The sequence below is a fragment of the Ovis aries genome, chromosome 6, assembly GCF_016772045.2.
Source record: "Ovis aries strain OAR_USU_Benz2616 breed Rambouillet chromosome 6, ARS-UI_Ramb_v3.0, whole genome shotgun sequence".
NCBI classification, from domain to species: domain Eukaryota; kingdom Metazoa; phylum Chordata; class Mammalia; order Artiodactyla; family Bovidae; genus Ovis; species Ovis aries.
The window spans coordinates 22,025,659-22,048,584 of NC_056059.1; the positions used below are offsets into that span (position 1 = coordinate 22,025,659).

The 22,926-nt window shown below is 35.7% G+C and overlaps 1 protein-coding gene across 9 annotated transcripts in view; it reads left to right on the plus strand.

Moving 5' to 3' along the window:
• Positions 1–22,926, plus strand: part of CENPE (centromere protein E) — a 78,301-nt gene that overhangs the window by 15,111 nt on the left and 40,264 nt on the right. For 5 of the 9 annotated variants that reach the window (XM_012179580.5, XM_012179583.5, XM_012179584.5 and 2 more), the window contains exons 13-24: positions 142–300; positions 3,666–3,810; positions 5,742–5,830; positions 7,324–7,491; positions 12,026–12,100; positions 12,319–12,438; positions 14,875–14,997; positions 15,084–15,249; positions 15,644–15,798; positions 16,295–16,609; positions 16,719–16,991; positions 17,132–17,290. In XM_012179580.5, the coding sequence (XP_012034970.4) occupies positions 142–300; positions 3,666–3,810; positions 5,742–5,830; positions 7,324–7,491; positions 12,026–12,100; positions 12,319–12,438; positions 14,875–14,997; positions 15,084–15,249; positions 15,644–15,798; positions 16,295–16,609; positions 16,719–16,991; positions 17,132–17,290 (1,947 nt within the window). The remainder of the gene's footprint in view (positions 1–141; positions 301–3,665; positions 3,811–5,741; positions 5,831–7,323; positions 7,492–12,025; positions 12,101–12,318; positions 12,439–14,874; positions 14,998–15,083; positions 15,250–15,643; positions 15,799–16,294; positions 16,610–16,718; positions 16,992–17,131; positions 17,291–22,926) is intronic. The other 4 variants (XM_027970837.3, XM_060416817.1, XM_060416819.1 and 1 more) reach the window with 1 other exon arrangement.

Here is a 22,926-nt window from a genome sequence, read left to right on the forward strand (position 1 = left end):
TAGAGTATATTTTATTTCAATATAATTAAAATTCTCTTAGTTCATATACAAATATCTATTCTATTCTTTTAAGCTACTTTCAAAGTTTTAAAAAATATAGCTATGTATATTATTAACATAATCCATTATTACATTCTATAGGTTTCTTTAGAGACTCGAGCCCAGGCAATGGAAAAAGACCAACTGGCCCAACTCTTGGAAGAAAAAGATCTACTTCAAAAAGTCCAGATTGAGAAAATTCAAAACCTAACACGGATGCTGGTGACATCTTCTTCTCTAGCATCACAGCAGGAATTAAAGGTAAAATTTAAAAGATGACAGCTTAAACTTGGTATACAGAGAATAGAACCGGACATTCCTATTTATTTATTACATAATTATTCATTTATCATCTTTCAGTACTTTATATTCAAGAAACCAAGAACCTGTCGTATATTTGAAGTTCATTAAAATTACCGATCCCTGATGTAGAAGTACTAATTCAAGGATTCAAGCTTACTACCTTAGTTTTCTTCTAGGAGTTTTATGGTTTCAGGTGTTAACATTCAAGTCTTTAATCAGTTTCAATTGACTTTTATATATGAGAAAAGCATCTATTATATACGTGTAAGTATAGTGGTCCAGTGTAAGTGTAAGTAAGATAGTGGTCCAGTTTCATTCTTTTACATATGGCTGTCCAGTTTTCCGAACATCACTTACTGAGCAGACTGTCCTTTCCCTATTTTATCTTCCTGGTTCCTTTGTTGTAAATTAATTGATCATATATGTGAGGGTTTATTTCTGGGCTTCTATTCCATTGTTTTTATGTGTCTGTTTTTGTGGCACTATCATACATATTGTTTTGATTGCTGTAGCATTGTAATGTAGTTTGAAGTCAGGAAGCATGATGCCTCCAGCTTTGCCCTTCTTTCTCAAGATTGTTTTGGCTATTTGGAATCTTTCGTGGTTTACAGTCTACAGTTTAGCCAAGGAATCTGTTTGCAATATGTTTCTTAAGAAATTCTAATATAATTAATTAGCTGATTGGAAACCATGGGTGTCTGAAGTATATTGGAATATTTTCTGTTTAAAGAAACAAGAATGTTAATATCAAGAAATTGATCTAGACTGTAGATCAACATAGTAATCAAAATTCTGACTTCCGATTTGTATGTTTTTTTTGTTTTTACTAGGGTTTTGTTTATCTGACAGCTTTTTTTAATTTAAGAGGATAGCCTTTGGGTTTGAACTCCCTGGGTATGAATCCCGGTTCTGGCAATTCCTAACACTTGACCTTAGACAATTTCTCAAATACACTTTGCTACAGTTTCCTTATCTGTGATATAATAGCTTGGTCCCTACTTCATAGGATTGTTGTGAGAATTAAGTGAAGTAACATACAGTATGTGCATAACACTATACTTTACACTCAGAAATCCTCATTAATTGCATACTGCTAAGATTATTACTGGGCTTTCCTGGTGGCTCAGTAGTAAAGAATCCACCTGCTAACACAGGAGACAGTTTTGATCCCTGTTCTGGGAAGATCCCAAACGCTGCGGAGCAACTAAGCCTGTGCTCCACAGCTATTGAGCTTGTGCTCTAGAGCCCAGGAGCTGCAGCTACTGCAGCCCGCCTCGAGCCCATGCTCCACAACAAGGGAAGTCACTGCAATGAGAAGCCCACTCACTGCAATTCAAGGAAAGCTTGCACAGCAACAAAGACCCTACATGACCTGAAATAAATAGGTTTTTTAAATATATATATATATATTATTAATAAGTATCATGTACAGATCACCACACTAAGTATAGAGACACTCAAGATCTATTTCTTGACGGAGTGATGAGTACAGAATAGCCCGGTGGAAGGTATAGGGAATAGTATTTCAGAAAAACACATAGACAAAAGCTTGAAGTTGTGGGACAACAGTATATTAGACTTTCTGGTGGCATGGGCATTGTAAACCACATTAAGGGATTTGAACTTTGAATTTTGCTAAAAACAAGGAAAAGCCTTGTATAGAACGTAATTGCAATTACATTTTGGAAAGGTGTGATTGATATGTGCATCAGATTGATTTGGCCTCTACAAGGATTGTGGTTCTGAAGATGGAAGAAATTGGATAAACTGGAGAGCTATTTGGGAGGCAGACTCAACTGGACTTTGTGGTTGTTTGAACGCAGAGGCAAGGAAGGAGAGAAAGAGGCATCCTGAATGACTTGGAAGCATTACTAGGCTTTCTGGGCAGTTGGTAGTATGTGTATTCACTGAATGAAGAGTAGTGGAGCTGCTCAATGTTTGATTCAGGACATCTCCATTTTAAGACAGCAGGCAGTTGGAAATGTGAAAGGTCTGAGATGGACATGTTAGTTTGGGTATTAATTACAGCTGATCCAATTTAAAGTCCTGGGAATGGATGAGCTTGCCCTTGGAGCATGTTGAGAATGGAAAGAACAAAGGGTCAAACACAGAACCCCAAGAAACAACAACTTTTAGGCAAAAGCAGAATAAAAGAATCCCTAAAGGAGCCCATGTTGAGCTCTAGAATTGAAAGGAAATCAGGTGAATGAGGTAAGTAGTGTCACGTTCTGCTTACAGATGTTGAAGACAAAGATGCTTCAGATTTAGAAATGAGAAGCTTATTTGCAAAAGCAGTTTGAGTTATGCGTTGGTAATAAAAGCCACCTTGTTGTGGGTAGAGATGCCCAAAGGGATGGGATCTTGAATACAGTTGAAGAGTCTGGCCTTAGAAGGAGAAACATCTATTCATTTCAACAAGGACAGAAGAAGGAGTGCTTTTGTAAGTTTAGGCTTATATTGTCTTTGTGAAGTAGGTTTAATTTTTCTGCTGAGATATCAGGAGATGGTTGGAGACATACGTTCATAGTGTGCTAAGAGTTTGAAATAGTATAGCGCATGGTGTTGAGCTGAAGGTCATTGGAGTAGAATATTTATATACAGCTGGGTTTTGCAGAGCAGACTGTGGAAAGGGCTGGCTGTCTCAAACCTAAAGGCAGTGTATGTAGAGGCATGAAAGCGAGCAGTGTATTCTGGGAACAGCAGTTAATCTTGAGATGCAGTGCAGTAGACAGAAATGATCCTGAAGAGACAAAGAAGTAGATAAATGATGAGGAAGATGATAGTGTGTAAACTGAAAGAAAATGGTAGCTAGAGAGAAGTGAGGAGCCAAGAGTTTGTTTCTTTAAAAAATCAAAAGCAAATAAATAGGCTTGAGCATTTGTAAGGCCAAGAAGAAGGAGCTAGGGAAGGTGACAGATGACCAGATAACTGAGGGAATGGAACTGGGTACCCCAGTACCAAAGTGCTGTTGATAGCTATGGGGTGGCAGCAGCAGCTGTCCCTTGTAACACCAGAGTACTTGAAGAGCTGTACATCAACCAGTTCCTCTCAGTTATGTTCCAGAAAAGCTTATAAGTAAACCTTCAAATAAAACGTATAGTATAAATGATAGTTTCATCAAAGTTTTCAGGGGTTAAACAGTGATCTGAAAAGATTGAGTATGTTTTCTTATCTCAGGATATCCTTAAACTATTAAGATACTGAACTCAACTTAGTAAAAATTCCACCAAGGCAATGGTTTTTTAAAATGGAAACTAGTTCCTTTGTTTTACAGTATATGAGCCCCAATCTATGTGAGGTAATTTTGATTTCTTTCTTTTTAGGCTAAAAAAAAACGAAGAGTTACTTGGTGCGCAGGGAAAATTAACAAAATGAAGGACTCAAACTATGTAAATGAATTTAATATGGCAGTGAATGTAACAACAAGAACACATAAGGCTGCTGTAAGTTTAGGAGAAATTGATGAATGTGAGTACTTTTCCAGTTACTTTCATTTATAAAAGCATCTGTATAAAGAGGGACATCTTTTTAAACTTTATTTTTTAATTGAAGGATAATTGTTTTACAGAATTTTGTTGTTTTCTGTTAAACCTCAACATAATCTGCCATCAGTGTACATATGGCCCCTCCCTAAAGCAGCACTTTATTTATAACTCAGTAATGTGATAAACACATTTAAATGAAATGTATGTATTAATATTTTAAATGTAATTACGATGGAGATAATGAGAAGTGATTTTAAGAAAGTGAACGTTCATGAAGTTTTCTTTTATTTCCACATGTCTTAAGAATGATGACACATTGTAGTTGAAGCACACATTTTGGTTCTAATCATTATCCAGTTAAATTAGTATCCACATAACATCAGCCTTCAACTACTACTCTTGAAAGAATTCCTGTGTTTACGACAGAAATCTGTTTCAGAATTATCCCCAATGTAGTTATAAATATTTTTTAGGGGCATTTTATTTATTTAGTTATTTATTTTTTGCTGTGCTGACTTTTCTTTGTTTTTTTTAATTTATTTATTTTACTTGGAGGTTAATTACTTTACAATATTGTAGTGGTTTTTGCCATACATTGACATGGGTCAGCCATGGGTGTACATGTGTTCCCCATCCTGACCCTCCCTCCCCATCCCATCCCTCAGGGTCATCCCAGTGCACCAGCCCTGAGCACCCTGTTTCATGCATCGAACCTGGATTGGCGATCTATTTCACATATGATAATATACATGTTTCAATGCTATTCTCTCAAATCATCCCACCCTCGCCTTCTCCCACAAAGTCCAAAAGTCTGTTCTTTACATCTGTGTCTCTTGCTGTCTCACATATAGGGTCATTGTTACCATCTTTCTAAATTCTATATATATGCATTAGTATACTGTATTGGTGTTTTTCTTTCTGACTTACTTCACTCTGTATAATAGACTCCAGTTTCATCCACCTCATTAGAACTGATTCAAATGCATTCTTTTTAATGGCCAAGTAATATTCCATTGTGTGTATGTACCACAGCTTTCTTATCCATTCATCTGCTGATGGACATCTAGGTTGCTTCCATGTCCTAGCCATTATGAACAGTGCTGCGATGAACACTAGGGTACACATGTCTCTTTCAGTTCTGGTTTCCTTGGTGTGTATGCCCAGCAGTGGGATTGCTGGGTCATATGGCAGTTCCATTTCCAGTTTTTAAGGAATCTCCACACTGTTCTCCATAGTGGCTGTACTAGTTTGCATTCCCACCAACAGTGTAAGAGGTTTCCCTTTTCTCCACACCCTCTCCAGCATTTATTGCTTGTAGACTTTTGGATCACAGCCATTCTGACCGGCGTGAGATGGTACCTCATTGTGGTTTTGATTTGCATTTCTCTGATAATGAGTGATGTTGAGCATCTTTTCATGTGTTTGTTAGCCATCTGTATGTCTTCTTTGGAGAAATGTCTGTTTAGGTCTTTGGCCCATTTTTTGATTGGACCACACTTATTTTTCTGGAATTGAGCTGCATGAGCTGCTTGTATATTTTTGAGATTAATTCTTTGTCAGTTGCTTCATATGCTATTATTTCTCTTAGGGGCATTTTTAAATCCACTTAGTCAAATCTCAAATTTAGAATTTGTCCTTTTTACCTATACTGTACTAAGGATCTGTGTATTTTATCACTTATTCTAACCACACAATAATTCTAACCACACAATTAATTCACACAATAATGCAAATGATCACATCTGTTTTTAATGTATTCTTGTCATTCATATAGTAAGTACATATTCAGTTCAGTTCAGTCGCTCAGTACATATTAGTTTGAGTTTATTACCTCTGATGAGAATTTTTTTAATCTTTGAGTTTTAAGAAGCTTAATAACATTTATAGATAAATTTCTTTTCTCTCTAATTATAGCTCTCTGTTCAGAGTCTGATATTTTCAGTAACACTCTTGATACATTGACTGAGATAGAATGGAATCCAGCAACAAAGCTACTAAGTCAGGTAATTTAAATGTATTTTACAGAGCATTATGCTTTTACTCTTTTTAAAACTCATTTGTTATTGGAATTTATTGTTGTTGTAACACATTTCTAGCTCTCAATTTCAGTAACACTTTTAGTTTCATTTAGGGCCTCCTGGGTGGCGCTAATGGTAAGGTGAAAGTAAAAGTTGCTCAGCCCCGTCCAGTTCTTTGTGACCCCATGAACTATACAGCCCATGGAATTCTCCAGGTCAGAATACTGGAGTGGGTAGTCTTTCCCTTCTCCAGGGGATCTTCCCAACCCAGGGATCAAACCCAGGTCTCCCACATTGCAGGCGGATTCTTTACCAGCTGAGCCACAAGGGAAGCCCAGTGGTAAAGAATTCACCTACCAATGCAGAATACTTAAGAGATGCAGGTTCCATTCCCTGGGTTGGGAAGATCCCCTGGAGGAGGGCATGGCAACCCACTCCAGTATTCTTGCCTGGAGAATCCCAGGGACAGAGGACCCTGGTGCGCTACGGTCCATAAGGTCACAAAGAGTCAGACGGAAGTGACTTAGCGACAATCCCCTAGGGACAAAAAGGGTTGACTTTTAGTGTCAAAATTCTCAGTCGTATATTAGAAGAATGATACATGTTAGGGAATGGTAAGATTGCCAGATAATACTGAAAATTAAAAGTAAGTGTCTGTTGTCTTATCAAGAGTTTAAGAAATAAGGAATAGTATAATGAATACTATAGTAAGTTAAATTATATACTTACTTTCTAGGCTCTTAATGTTCAAAGAAATATAGTTTTACAAATGTATTTATTAAAGAAAATTTTGTTTTCACTTTGGAGGGAAATTGCATTGATTCTTGAGAATTATCGTTACCATTAGCTGACCATTGCAACTAGTTTTAATTAATTAAGTATTTAGACGAAGTATTTTTGTGTCCCTAAAACATGCTCTAGAAGTTCAGTGTTTTTTGAAAATCCTTGATGTTAGTTTTATTTTTAACTCATGGTTTGACTCTCAAACAGTATAGAAAGCAGAAACAGACCCCTTTTGAATATAGGAAAACCCAGCAGCCACTAGAGTTTTAAAGATCAATAATCTCTGTTTCACTTCTTAAATTCAGAGATACTGAGAAATAAAATAATAGTCAGACAAGAGGACAGTTAAATTATCAGCTTTATGACTAATGAGTTTAAAGACCTGTATTCCATTTTATGAGCCCTACCTCCTACTTTTAACTCGACTTTTCCAGTCAAGAACAGGCAGAGCATTTGTTATATGATCCTTTTTTTTTTCATCCTAACCCTTTCTTCTATTCTGAGTTAGTTTACCAAAAGTGCAGACCCTTTATCTTACTCTGTATCAAGCTGGACTGTTAAAAAGATATTGAAGAAGAAAATGGCCTGAACCACCAAATGATTCAAAGTTAAATTGTTTGATTAAATTTTAGTTAAGAAAACAAAGAATATATGATTAGAATTCTGACTTGAAAATTTGGTTTTGTTTACAATAGGAAAACTTAGAAAGTGAATTGAATTCTCTTCGTGCTAACTATGATAACCTGGTACTAGACTATGAACATTTAAGAAGAGAAAATGAAGAAATGGAATTGAAATTAAAAGAAAAGAATGATTTGGATGAATTTGAAGCTCTAGAAAGAAAAGCAGAGAAAGATCAAGAGGTAAAGAATGTGGAAATGTGAAACCAAACTAAAAACACAAGTTTAAAGGAAGTATTCTCTTAAAAATATTTATTTCTAAACTTGAGATATTGAAGATGTACCTGTTTTCCGCATATATACACAATTTAGAGAATTTAAGAAATAATTTATATTATTTTTTAAATAGTTAAATCATATTTGTTTCTCTTGTGCTTATGCACAAGAAGAAATTAAGAACATCTTTAGGAAGGTTTGGTGAATCTGCCTATTGATGGATTTGTCTTGAAGAAATTATTTCCTGATAATTTGTATATTAAAGTATTTAATTTGTTGAGCATATGAGAAGCGCTGCCTAGACTATAGCCATTTCCTTCTGAGACCAACATGAATTTTAATATCCAGCTGAATGTTTTATATATGGATAGTATCTATTAATGAATTTTGCTTTTTTAGAAAGTATATACCTAAATAACTGTGTGTAGCATTAGGCTACATGTTAAGCTAAATCAGAAGCCATCAGACTTTGGGACTTGGAAACTGTCCAAGATTCAAGAGATTTCTTAGTGTAGAGAGTCTTTAACCTAGAGTTCATAAACATTTTGAAATTATTTTATGGAATTTTGGAGTCCGTATTCAGTTTTCTAGAGTAAGAATCCACAGCTACTGTCAGACCTGGGACATGATCTATTAGTGAAGTGAAAGTTTCTCAGTCTGTCCGCCTCTTTGCAACCCCATGGACTGTATAGTCCATGCAATTCTCCAGGCCAGAATACTGGAGTGGGTAGCCTTTCCCTTCTCCAGTAAATCTTCCTAACCCAGGGATCGAACTCAGGTCTCCCACGTTGCAGGTGGATTCTTTACCAGCTAAGCCACAAGGGAAGCCTGACATGATCCATGAATCCTCTTAAAAATGAGAGTCAGTGTTTTGGTGTAGGCAAAATATGAGTTAATATGTAGCTGCTTCTCCGATTTCTGTGTGGAGAGCCCAGAGGGACACAGTTCTTTTTTCTGTTTCATAGTTTCTTACCTGTTTTTCTTTCTTAAGAAAAAAAGAATTCTGTGCCAAAAGTTCTGCCTGCAAACTGTAGTATATTTACTTCTACATTTCACAGGTATATCCTGAGAGGCAAAACTCTGTAAGTTCTCCACAGAGTTCCATTTAACTTGTTTTAAAATTTGTGAATTCACAAAATGTAAGACATCATGAAAAGAAGAGTGAACTTCAACGTGCAATCTGAGTTTTATTGAGAGGGAAGTTCTAGTATCATATTTAAGAGCATGGTCTCTGGAGCAGACTAGCTGGAATGAAGCTCTAGTTTTGCTATTTATTAGCTCACCACAAATTTGAGCCTGGCATGAATTGTGGGCAAGGCTTTGAGGAAATCATCAGATCTCTCAGGGCTTACTCTTCTGTGTATCTTCCCTCTTGCAGTTAAATTGGGAGCTTTTCAAGTCCCCTTCTAATGCCAAAATCTTACCTAAGTTTTTATATGTATCTTATAAATAATATGGTATAAAATTAATTTTGGGCAATTTTATACCCAAAGTGTAGCAATAATGTCTCTAAGTTTTCTTACATTAAATAAATATATTCCATTAATCATTAAAAGTGAAAAAATTCACTGAATTGAATCACATACAGAAAGATTACAAAAATAACACAGTCTTACATCTTGATTTTTTTTTTCCTTTTTACCATGAAAGGGGTAACTAATCCTATTCTTTACATTTTCACTTGGACACACTTTGAAATTCTAGGTTCTGTGAAGTAACCTAAAAGTTTAAGTAATACAAACTTAATCTGTTCAAAGACAGTTTTACAATATCCATTCCATATTAAACTAAAAATGCAAGTCTGGGTGTAAGCAATGAAGTATGTTCTAAAACCTACATTTTGGGGGATAGTTTAGCCAAAAAGGAGTAAAAGTCAAATTACAGCCTTAGGATATGTGACCATTGTCCTGGCTTTTAAGGGTTTTGTCAAAAATCACTAAAGCTGTGGGTAATTTTCAAGTAAAGATACAGTAATAAAGATATTTAAGTAGTAATTTTAGAGAAAGGAATAAACAAGGTCAAGTATTATCATGATCAGGGAATAAGAGAAATTTCATTTCCCTACCAATTTTAGCTTGATTTAGTTTTATAATTTTCACAACTTAGAGATATTTATGTTTATTAAATGTTTCATTTCACCTGCTAAAAATTATAGCTGAAATATGCAACATTTTTTATGTAGCAGTAGATTAACTTTGACCATATCATGTACATTCTTTACTCTCTGCATTTTAAACAATACATCATTGGAAGAATACACTCATCTCTTTTCAAAAGTTACTTAGTCTTTTTCTGTTTATCTGAACCAGTACTTTAAATGAAGAGCAATTCCAAAAGAGAAGGAATTTTTCCTCCTAAATATTTTAAAACTTAAAGTTAATTATTTACTTCTTCATTTCTGGCAAATGTGGTTTCCTTGCACAAAAGTTAGAGAAGAAAAGGTAAAAGAGCCAGCCAATTTAAATTATAACAATACAGATTAAAACTTTGCTGAACAATGGGCTAGCCACTAATCACACTTCAGGACTGAGCACTTGAAATGGGGCCAGTCTCTACTGACCTAAGTATGAAAAAAAGATGAAAAGTTATGTGAATTTTTTAATACTGATTACATGAAGTCATCTGAGATCTTTCCAGAACAAGAAAAGCCTGGTAGCCTTTAAGATCATGCCCCTGGAGGATATGAATGAGTTCACCACACATATTCTGGAAGTAGTCAATGCACACATGATGCTGAGCAAGTCGAACAGCCAGCCTTCCGCAGGGAGAGCACCTATCAGCAATCCAGGAGTGGGTGAAGCTGGGAACTTCGGTGGGAATAACTTCATACCAGCAAGTGGCCTCACTGTGGCCCAGAAACAGGTGCTGAATTTGATCAAGGCTTGCCCAAGACCTGAAGGATTGAACTTTCAGGATCTCAAGAACCAACTCCAACATGTCCGTAGCCTCAATCAAGCTAGCTGTGGATTTTCTAAGCAACGAGGGACACATCTATTCCACCGTGGATGATGACCATTTTAAATCCACAGACGCAGAATAACTGGATCTGATTGGGTATCCGAGATATTTTCCAGTTGAACCTTTTTTTGCAGCCTCTTGTCTCCAGCTGTGCATATAATTGGCGAGTTGACTTCTAGGAAGTAGATTTCATCTATAAAAGATCTCGACTGACATCCTTTTGAAACTTACTACTACTCTTCTGTGTTTTTGATGGACTTCCCTGGTGGCTCAGACGGTAAAGCGTCTGCCTACAATGTGGGAGACTGGGTTCGATCCCTGGGTCAGGAAGATCCCCTGGAGAAGGAAATGGCAACCCACTCCAATATTTGTGCGGGAAAATCCCATGGACCGAGGAGCCTGGCAGGCCACAGTCCACAGGGTCGCAAAGAGTCAGACACGACTGAGCATGAGCACGGCATGGCTAATTATATTAAAATTAATTCTACCTATTTCTTTTTACTTTTAATAGTGGCTACTAGAAAATTTTTCATTATGAATTTGGCTCATATTATATTTCTACTGAATAATGCTGACCTAAAATAGAAAAATGTCAAACTAGCAGTAGTCTGAAATCTAAAACTAGATAGGACTGAGTTATTATTCTCCAGAAGATTTTATTTAAATGAGATGCTATTTTTGTAAGTCCCTTATATTTGACTAAAAGTTGCTTTTACTCTAATGACTCATCTGATTATGAAGATTAAGGAACTCTAAAGGATAATACGTTTATCTTTGTTAAACTATAGTTTACTTGTTTTGAACACTAAAGTTTCTGGTACTTAAATATTTAATGCTGCAGGTATTTCAATCAAAAAGAAACTTCAATAGAAATCCTCATATCTTTACGTAATCGTTATACTTTTAGACAGTTGAACAATATAAAGCAGTAACACTGTCTTTCCAGTATTTAATGTAGAATAAACCAACAAGGTAATATTTCATGATCCCATACATATCTCTGGAGTTTTGGTGAACAGTAAAATATTATAAAGATACCACTTAAAACTGTCATAATCCAAAACTAAATTTCAAGTCACAACTCATTAAAAGTATGCCAGTATAAAGCTAGGTAGATAATTTATCAAAAGAGAAAAAAACCTTATAAAATAAATACATTCTGCACTTAACCCAAAACAAAAATCTATTAAAAGTATGTTTTTTTAAGAGTTTGATTACCACTATGTCTTCTACAAATGGTGGATGCTGATTTGCTTTTGACGTTATTGTAGCTTTATTAACAGATGACGTAGCTATTTTGGGGTCACGCTATTTGTTTTGTAGGGTGTGGGGATTTTTTTGTTTGGCTGGAGAGTTTGGGGTTTTATTTGTTTATTTTTAAATAATGAGGTGCTTTGTTGCAGTAGCTTGAATAGTCGCTTTCCCAGTCCTTCTTGCTGTGTTGGGTGATTCTAGAGCGGTGAATGAATGCTATCTTTTTTTTTTTTTTTTTTGCTTTATTAACTGTTGGTTTGCTCTGTTGCCTATTCACATGCTCTTACAGATGCAACTAATTCATGAAATTTCCAACTTAAAGAATTTAGTTAAGCATGCAGAAGTATATAATCAAGATCTTGAGGTGAGCATTTATGTTGATATTTCTATTGATAAGGAGCCCAAACTGTAAAACATCTATGTTTTAAATATGATTTCAGAAAATAGAGGGAATTATATTTTTAAAATCTCAACTCATTGAATTTTGCTATCTACTGATTTAAACTATTAAATGTAAGTTCTTTTTAATTCCTTAAGATTGAAACCCATTTAAATTGTTTCATTCTCCTTTAAATGTTTTAGAATGAACTAAATTCAAAAGTAGAGCTGCTTAGAGAAAAGGAAGACCAGATTAAGAAGCTACAGGAATATATAGAGTCTCAGAAGTCAGAAAGTATGAAAATGGACTCATCATACTCATCGGTAAAAGTCAGATTTATTTTGTTGTATCATCATTTTGACATTTGTAGTTATACTGTCATCATCATTGCAAATATTTATACTGAGCCTACGATGTGCTGGTTGTTGTTCTAGTTGTTTTAAGTATAGTATTTAATCCTATGAGAGAGGCACAATTAATATCATTTCCATTTTATGGATAAAAATCAAGAGTTAACAATACTATCCTTCAATCGAATTTAATAAGTTAGTGATGAACTTCCATTCAGTTCAGTTCAGTTCAGTCGCTCAGTCGTGTCTGACTCTTTGCAACCCCATGAATCGCAGCACGCCAGTTCTCCCTGTCCATCACCAACTCCCGGAGTTCACTCAAACTCACATCCATCAAGTCAGTGATGCCATCCAACCATCTCATCCTCTGTCATCCCCTTTCCCTTGTGCCCCCAATCCCTCCCAGCATCAGAGTCTTTTCCAGTGAGTCAACTCTTTGCATGAGGTGGCCAAAGTACTGGAGTTTCAGCTTTAGCATCATTCCTTCCAAAGTACACCCAGGGTTGATCTCCTTTAGAATGGACTGGTTGGATCTCCTTGCAGTCCAAGGGACTCTCAAGAGTCTTCTCCAACACCACAGTTCCAAAGCATCAATTCTTTGGCGCTCAGCTTTCTTCACAGTCCAACTCTCACATCCATACATGACCACTGGAAAAACCATAGCCTTAACTAGATGGACCTTTGTTGGCAAAGTAATGTCTCTGACTTCCATTAAAAATCAGTAATTAAAAATTTTTTTAATTTTTTTCAATTGCTTTATACAAATGCATGGAGAAATATATAATCGGTATCTTCAGGTAAGCAGTTGACATTGATTAGTAATTAGAACTATAAAACATGTAATTGAGCATTATTTCATAAATTACATTAATTCTATTTCATTAATATATATATTAATGTATTCTCATTATAATGAAGTAACTATTTTAACAGTTTAATACTTTTCAGCAGAAACTGTAGCTGTAGGTTATTTTGGTCAGTATAAGATCGTGCTATTAAACAGTAATGAATTTTATGGTGGAATTAGCTTTTTTTTCCTATTTTCTTTCAATTCACTTGATTACTTCAAGAAAGTATCAGTTGAATTTGAGTTTTTAGCTCTCTTTTTTTAAAAGGCAGCAATTTCTAGCCAGAAATTTTAGATTATTAGCTGCTTTTGTTCTTCTTTTGTTTGCATTTGAGGTTTTCAGAGTACTTTTTGTTATCTTCTATTAGTACTCTTTTATTACCTTTTGTTAATGGCAAATGATCTTTTTGAAAGTGTTCTTATTGTTCTAAGGCCTTGGAGAGAAAGACACTTTCAGATCCTGGCGTGTCTATTGATAGAATAAGAATTCCCCACCACCACCACCTTTTTTTTTTTTTTTTCTAAATCTTTTTGGCTGTGCTACGTGGCATGTGGGATCTCAGTTCCCCAACCAAGGATCAGATCCAGGCACCCTGCATTGGAAGCTTGGGGTCCCAACCACTGGACCGCCAGGGATGACTTTGCCCATTTTTTAAATTGTTGTTTATTTCTTTCTCTTTATTCATCCAGTTCATTGATTCATGCATGCACCCATTAATATTTTGCCAAGGACATATGGTTGAATTCATGTATGGCTGAAGTCATGTTAAAATGCCACTTCTTTCTAAAAGTGAGCTAAATTTTTTTTTCATATTTATCAGTCATTTCCTTTTTCTCTTCTGTGAGTTGCCTTTTCATATCCTTTTTCTATTTTTCTACTGAATTATTTGTCTTTTTTTAAATTTGTTATTAAACGTCCTTAATTTTAACTATTAAGTACACACCTGTCATGTTTTGCAGAGAGTAACTTTAAAAAAAAAAAAACAAAGACTTCCCTGGCGCTCCAGTGGTTAAGACTCCACACTTACACTTCAGGGGGCACAGGTTCAGTCCCTGGCAGGGGGACTAAGATCCCACTTGCCCTGCAGCATGACCAAAACAAAACATAAACAAAGAGTAAAGCAGAAAACAAAAATACACAGAAAACTCTAACAGGCTAGGTTTGTTATCCTTTCTAAACAATAGCAGAATTATTATAGTACTTCTACACGATGCATGTATAATTTTGAAACATTATAGCTAGACTTTTTTTTTTTTTTTTTTTTAATTTTTCTCTTTTGGCTCCATTGCATGGCTTGTAGGATCTTAATTCCCTGACCAGGGGTCAAACCCAGCCCCTGGCAGTGAAAGCATTGAATCCTAACCACTGAACCCCTTAAAATTCCCTAAAATATTTTTATTATGAAAAGTGTTATTCATTTTTATCTGTTCTAAAAATACACTAGGTAATTTGCATTATTGTAATCATTTTTCATTTCTTAGGAATAACATACATGTATATATTGGCTTTTCCAAATCTAACAAAATTAGATTTCACTAAATCCTTTTTGTCATGTGTAAAGGAAAACACTGAAGACCTAAAACAAATGAGACAGACTCTGCTTGATGCCGAAACTGTAGCTCTTGATGCTAAGAGAGAATCAGCCTTTCTTAGAAGTGAAAATCTAAAGCTGAAAGAGAAAATGGTGAGTGATTTTTGTAATATTTACAATAACAGTTGAAATTCATTTCACAGTACATTTCTGTGAATTTACAGTGTTTCTCTCAATAGAAAGAACTTGCAAGTACATGCAAGCAGATGGAAAATGATACTCAGTTATATCAAAGTCAGTTGGAGGCGAAAAAGAAAATGCAAGTTGATCTGGAGAAAGAATTACAATCTTCTTTTAATGAAATAACAAAACTCACCTCCCTTATAGATGGCAAAGTTCCAAAAGGTATTTTATCATTTCAGACTTACCTCTTTGTAAATCTGTCTTTATATAGAATAATACCTAAAAGATTTTGCAGCTTTATTCCAGTGATTAAAAATCCATTATTCTCTGGTGTTTTTAATTGCTTAATGTTAAATGTTACTGTCATTTAGTATCAAAATTTATAAATGTTAAATCATTTATATCAGACATTAAATCAGAAGAGTTTAAAAATTATTTCTCAAATAAATTGAACCCAATCTTGGACAAGGTGATTAACTATTGGATTAACTATTTACCTACACTGACTCTTTCTTTAATAAATTTTATACAATCTGATTAAATAATCTAACTACATGCATAGTTTAGATTGACCCAATAATTGTAAGCTGTTTTAAACTTATTAAAAATTTTCTAGATTTTCTGTCTAATATGGAATTGGAAAGAAAAATAACCCATCTACAGAAAGAATTGAATAAAGCAGTCGAAGAAAATGAAACTTTGCGTAATGAAGTTAATTTGCTGTCAGAATTGAAATCTTTACCTTCAGAAGTAGAAATGCTAAGGAAAGAGGTAAACATTTTTCAAGAAAACAACTCATGATATAAAAACCTTTGCAAAGTACCTTAAATATTTTGCCGTAATTTATTATAAAGTGCCAGGCAAGAGACTATAAATGTTTGATTCAGTTTGTTAGCAAAAGAAATACAAGTAAAATTCTAAGAAAAATCATGCAATGCCTGCCTCATCAGAAAGACAGAAAACATTTTAAAATGATAGGTAAGGATTTAAAGACACATCCTGATTGTGTTTCTACTGAGTGCCCTTCTGTGTGCAATTCTTATTAGAACCAGAGATTAGAAAGCAAAGCTTTGAAAGTAAAGTTAAACAGGATAATATGTGTTAAAGAGATATGACAAGAAAAATATTGCCATTCCTCAATCAAACCTTTGTTTAATTTCAGTGTCTTTGATGGGGAGGGAGTAAGGTAAAGAAAGTTTTTTTCCTCAAAACTGGTCAACTAAGTCCTATCTTGCTTTCATAGCTAAATTTTCTTTCTTTTCCATAGATACGGGATAAATCTGAAGAGCTCTATATAGTAACATCAGAAAAAGACAAATTGTCTTCTGAAGTAGTTGATAAGGAAAGTAGAATTCAAGGTTTACTTGAAGAAATTGGGAGCACTAAAAATGACCTACCAGCTCCCCAGTTGAGTTGTGAAAGCACTGATCAAGAATTCCAACATGTTAAAAATCACCATATTGAATTTGAGCAAAAGTATAAGATGGTCCTTGAAGAAAATGCAAAATTGAATCAAGAAATAGGAAATCTCTATAAAGAAGCTGAAGAACTTGGGTTAAATTTAGAGGCTTTGAAGACAGAGGTTAGTGCAGGACATCCTCTAGGGAAATGATCGTTGTTCTGGGGTTTTGCTTCCATATATATGTTGCAGAATGATCTGCTTTTCACATTTATTTTTTCTCATCTTAAAGCTCTCTCACAAAACCCAAGAACTTCAACAAAAAACAACTGAGACTCAAGAAAGATCAAACGAAGTGGAAGAGCTGAAGAAACAATTAGAAAGTAGAGAATCTAGACTGCAAATGGTAGAAAAGGAGAAAACACTGATTACTGAGAAACTTCAGCAAACATTAGTAGAAGTAAAAACCTTAACCCAAGAAAAAGATGATCAAAAACAACTCCAAGAGAGCCTACAAATTGAGAGGGACCAACTCAAAAGTGACATTCAGGATACTATAAATATGGTAAGGTTTTGACTGAACTTTTGAAATCTTAGAGCCTCTTTAAAAACCTTTATTTATTATTTACAATCAAGCAGTAACGGTAAAATTATTTTCATTGTTTCACATTCTGATGAAAATTGTTTTCTATTTCTCTGACAAAGAATATAGACACCCAGGAACAGCTACGAAATGCGCTTGAGTCTTTGAAACAACACCAAGAAACAATTAACGTGCTAAAAATGAAAATTTCTGAGGAAGCTTCCAAGAATTTGCATATAGAAGAAAACTTAGAAGAAACTAGGGATGAGTTTCAGGAAAAGGTAAAGAGTGTTTCTGGTCAGAGTTATCATAAAACCTTGACACTTAAGTATATAACCTTAACCTCAAACACTAAAGTACATAATGGTAATCTCAATCTTTATTATTCACAGTAGTAATAACTCAGAATAATTTACATGCTTAAGCCTAATGTCTTTGAAATAACTTCAAATATAACTGCTTACCATCAATTTGAAAAGGAAAAGACAAAAAGTACTAACTCAGATTTTGAGCTGACCTTTTTTCTGAGACCTGATATAATTTGCACATCTTCAGAACTCACTGAAGTCTAAGAGTGCGAGAAAGATTCTGTGCTTATTATGGCTAAAATATTTGTTTTATGTTAGATTTTGTATACTTTCTGTTTGTTTAGAGTTTGCTATAGAATCAACCTGTATATCATGTTTGCGTCTATTTCTAGGGTTTGGGCCTTAATTTTACTCTTAGGTGCTTAAATCTTACCTTAATTCATTCTGGATAGTAAGATTCATTTTGCCCTGAGACTTTAGGAGAAAAACTGCTTTAAAAAAAATAATACTTAACTGATTATTCAATCAGTTACGAATTTAATTATATGCATTGGGATGCTAATGGTGATTTTTTTTAAAGGGAAGCATATTAGTCTGCTAGGGCTGCCATAACAAAATATCACAGACTGTTTGTAAACTATATGTTTATCTTTGCAGAAATGTCTGTTCAAGTTTTTGCCCATTTTTAAGTTGGTTTTTTATTGTTGTAAGAATTCTGTTTTTTGGATATTAGCCCTTTATCAGTTTTATGATTTCCAAGTATTTTCTCCCATTTCATAGGTTGTCTTTTCACTCTGTTGATTGTGTCCTCTGATGCACAGAAGTTTTAAATTTTTATACAGTTTAAGTTAGCTTCTTTTTTTCCCCTCTGCCCTGACACACAATATTCCAGTGCTGGAAAAGGAGCTTCTCTTCTCTCTCCTATGCTTAAGGCCTTTCACTTTCTCTATTATCTCATGTTCTCAGCTTATCTATAATTTGAATCAACCGTGGGCCAAAGGTTCTTGACCTTGATTTGAAGTTTATAACTTCTGCTTTCGTAAGGGGAAAGTTTTATGAATAGTTTATTTAGAATAAGATATAACAATGTATATCTGCTTTAAAACTAATCCAATCATAGTGCCCCATGAGAAGGAGGCCTGGAGAAGGATATGGCAACCCACTCCAATATTCTGCCTGGAGAATTCCACGGACAGAGAAGCCCATGGTGTCACAAAGAACTGGACACGACAGAATGACTAACATACACACAACGTGAGGAGACAATAAATGAGAAGTGAGGGAAATTATACTCATTGGGACCACCTGGCTTCTGTTCATGCTAGAAGTTTCCATGATGACAAAGGGTCTGATGGAATTTTCAGCACCATTCTGTTTATTAGAGGTCTTGAAGTCTGTGCGGGAAGGCTGAGATTACCTTGGTCCAATGATAACCATATTCATGCTGGAATCATCCATGTAGATAAAAGAGAGGGTCCAGGAATCTCCTAGGACCCCTCTATTCTGGGCACCACAGAGGTCTATTAGGAGGTCTGTCAGAAATCATCTTGGAGTGCCCATTTTCAACCTACTTGATGTCTCTCTCTTTGGAAATGCAGTTTCTCTAGTGTGTCTCAACAGAAATTAAATTTTACTCATAACCACAGTAGCTGAAATATTTCCTAGTCTGAGTTCAGTTTTTAAATGTACCTTGGTTATCATAATAGAATACTTTGTCTCGGTCTTCTTTGTCTTTGTAGATATTCCTTTGTTTAGGAGTAAAGATTCAGGAGTGTGAACTATAGTATCTGACAAACCGGTCCCAAAGGCTATATGTTCCCCACCTTAATTTCTCATATAGTTAGCTCCGTGGTGTGCAACATTGTCAGAAGCTCATGAGTATTGCCAGCACTTAAGAGGCTAACTAAAGAAAGGTTGGTTTGTCCATATCCACTCTAGAGAACAAAGAAACTACTAAAAATATTAATTTGAAGTTTACATAATAGTATGGGAAAATGCATATGATCTACATGAAAAAGAAAAGCTACAATGAATCTGATATATGTAAATTAATGATGATTGCTATGTTTTTTAAAAGTTAATGGAAAACACTGGAATGAAATATTCCAGAATTCTAATAGTGGTTGTGTTGGTGACATTGATGATATTTTTTCTCTGTATTTTTCAGATTTTTTTCTAACATTGATTATAGATCTTTATAAAAACTTTTAAAGACATATGTGACCAGTACGGAGTTGAATATTTATTAGACTAGTATAAAGTTACATAGTAACACCTAATTTCATGGCAACAATTGTGATGTTAGCCTTAGTCTCCTTTTACCAGGGACTTCACATTTTAAGTTACATTTGGTTAAGACTTAATTATGGATAAATGAATTTATAAACATGCTTTTCTTAAGCAGTAATTGAAAATTATATATTAAGAAAAGATGAATTATACTATTATAATGTGAGATATATTTCTACCAAAATTACTTTGCCTTCTACATGTATACTTACAATGGCACATACTTACCATTGTAAGTAAGTATGCACTACCTCTGAAAATGAAAGTTGGGAATATTCTTATTGGGATTAGGGAATGATTTCCAACTTTTAAGGAAAGAAATAAAATGATAGAGCTCAAAGTAGCTTACTTTTTCATAAAATCTGGTTAACACATCATACATAAAATAATTGTTTATATATATAGCTGTTTCAGTTCAGTTCAGTGGCTCAGTCGTGTCCAAGTCCTTGTGACCCCATGAATCGCAGCAGGCCAGGCCTCCCTGTCCATCACCAACTCCTGGAGTTTACTAATTCTCATGTCTGTCAAGTCGGTGATGCCATCCAGCCATGTCATGCCCTGTAGTCCCCTTCTCCTCCTGCCCCCAATCCCTCCCAGCATCAGACTCTTTTCCAGTGAGTCAGCTCTTTGCATGAGGTGGCCAAGTATTGGAGTTTCAGCTTTAGCATTAGTCCTTCCAATGAACACCTTTAGAATGGACTGGTTGGATCTCCTTGCAGTCCAAGGGACTCTCAAGAGTCTTCTCCAACACCATAGTTCAAAAGCATCAATTCTTCAGCACTCAGCTTTCTTCACAGTCCAACTCTCACATCCATACATGACCACTGGAAAAACCATAGCCTTGACTAGACGGACCTGTGTTGGCAAAGTAATGTCTCTGCTTTTGAATATGCTATCTAGGTTGGTCACAACTTTCTTTCCAGGGAGCAAGTGTCTTTTAGTTTCATGGCTGCAATCACCATCTGCAGTGATTTTGGAGCCCAAAAAATAAAGTCTGACACTGTTTCCACTATTTCCCCATCTATTTCCCATGAAGTGATGGGACCAGTTGCCATGATCTTCGTTTTCTGAATGTTGAGCTTTAAGCCAACTTTTTCACTCTCCTCTTTCACTTTCATCAAGAGGCTTTTAGTTCCTCTTCACGTTCTGCCATAAGGGTAGTGTCATCTGCATATCTGAGGTTATTGCTACTTCTTCCGGATATCTTGATTCCAGCTTGTGCTTCTTCCAGCCCAGCGTTTCTCATGATGTACTCTGCATAGAAGTTAAATAAGCAGGGTGACAGTATACAGCCTTGACGTACTCCTTTTCCTATTTGGAACCAGTCTGTTGTTCCATGTCCAGTTCTAACTGTTGCTTCCTGACCTGCATACGGGTTTCTCAAGAGGCAGGTCAGGTGGTCTTGTATTCCCATCTCTTTCAGAATTTTCCACTGTTTATTGTGATCCACACTGTCAAAGGCTTTGGCATAGTCAATAAAGCAGAAATAGATGTTTTTCTGGAACTCTCTTGCTTTTTCAATGATCCAGCGCATGTTGGCAATTTGATCTCTGGTTCCTCTGCCTTTTCTAAAACCAGCTTGAACATCTGAAAGTTCACGGTTCATGTATTGCTGAAGCCTGGCTTGGAGAATTTTGAGCATTACTTTACTAGCATGTGAGATGAGTGCAATTGTGCAGTAGTTTGAGCATTCTTTGGCATTGCCTTTCTTTGGGATTGGAATGAAAACGGACCTTTTCCAGTCCTGTGGCCACTGCTGAGTTTTCCAAATTTGCTGGCATATTGAGTGCAGCACTTTCACAGCATCATCTTTCAGGATTTGAAACAGCTCCACTGGAATTCCGTCACCTCCACTAGCTTTGTTGGTAGTGACGCTTTCTAAGGCCCACTTGACTTCACATTCCAGGATGTCTGGCTCTAGGTGAGTGATCACACCATCATGATTATCTTAGTCATGAAGATCTTTTTTGTACAGTTCTTCTGTGTATTTTTGCCACCTCTTCTTAATATCTTCTACTTCTGTTAGGTCCATACCATTTCTGTCCTTTATCGAGCCCATCTTTGCATGAAATGTTCCCTTGGTATCTCTAATTTTCTTGAAGAGATCTCTAGTCTTTCCCATTCTGTTCTTTTCCTCTATTACTTTGCATTGATAGCTGAGGAAGGCTTTCTTATCTCTCCTTGCTCTTCTTTGGAACTCTGCATTCAGATGCTGATATCTTTCCTTTTCTCCTTTGCTTTTCGCTTCTCTTCTCTTCACAGCTATTTGTAAGTCCTCCCCAGACAGACATTTTGCTTTTTTGCTTTTCTTTTCCATGGGGATGGTCTTGATCCTTGTCTCCTGTACAATGTCAAGAACCTCTGTCCGTAGTTCTTCAGTGCTCTGTCTGTCAGATCTAGGCCCTTAAATCTATTTCTCACTTTCACTATATAATCATAAGGGATTTGATTTAGGTCATACCTGAATGGTCTAGTGGTTTTCCCCACTTTCTTCAATTTAAGTCTGAATTTGGCAATAAGGAGTTAATGATCTGAGCCACAGTCAGCTCCTGGTCTTGTTTTTTGCTGACTGTATAGAGCTTCTCCATCTTGGCTGCAAAAAATACAGTCAGTCTGATTTTGGTGTTGACCATCTGGTGATGTCCATGTGTAGAGTCTTGTGTTGTTGGAAGAGGATGTTTGCTATGACCAGTGCGTTCTCTTGGCAAAACTCTATTAGCCTTTGACCTGCTTCATTCCATATTCCAAGGCCAAATTTGCCTGTTACCCCAGGTGTTTCTTGACTTCCTACTTTTGCATTCCAGTCCCCTATAATGAAAAGGACATCTTTTTTGGGTGTTAGTTCTAAAAGTTCTTGTAGGTCTTCATAGAATCGTTCAACTTCAGCTTCTTCAGCATTACTGGTTGGGGCATAGGCTTGGATAACTGTGATATTGAATGGTTTGTCTTGTGAACTAACAGAGATCATTCTGTTGTTTTTGAGATTGCATCCAAGTGCTGTATTTTGGACTCTTCTGTTGACCATGATGGCTACTCCATTTCTTCTAAGGGATTCCTGCCCACAGTAGTAGATATAATGGTCATCTGAGTTAAGTTCACCCATTCCAGTCCATTTTAGTTCACTGGTTCCTAAAATGTCAACATTCACTCTTGCCATCTCCTGCTTGACCACTTCCAGTTTGCCTTGATTCATGGACCTGACATTCCAGGTTCCTATGCAATATTGCTCTTTACAGCATCAGACCTTGCTTCTACCACCAGTCACATCCACAACTGGATATCGTTTTTGCTTTGGCTCCATCCCTTCATTCTTTCTGGAG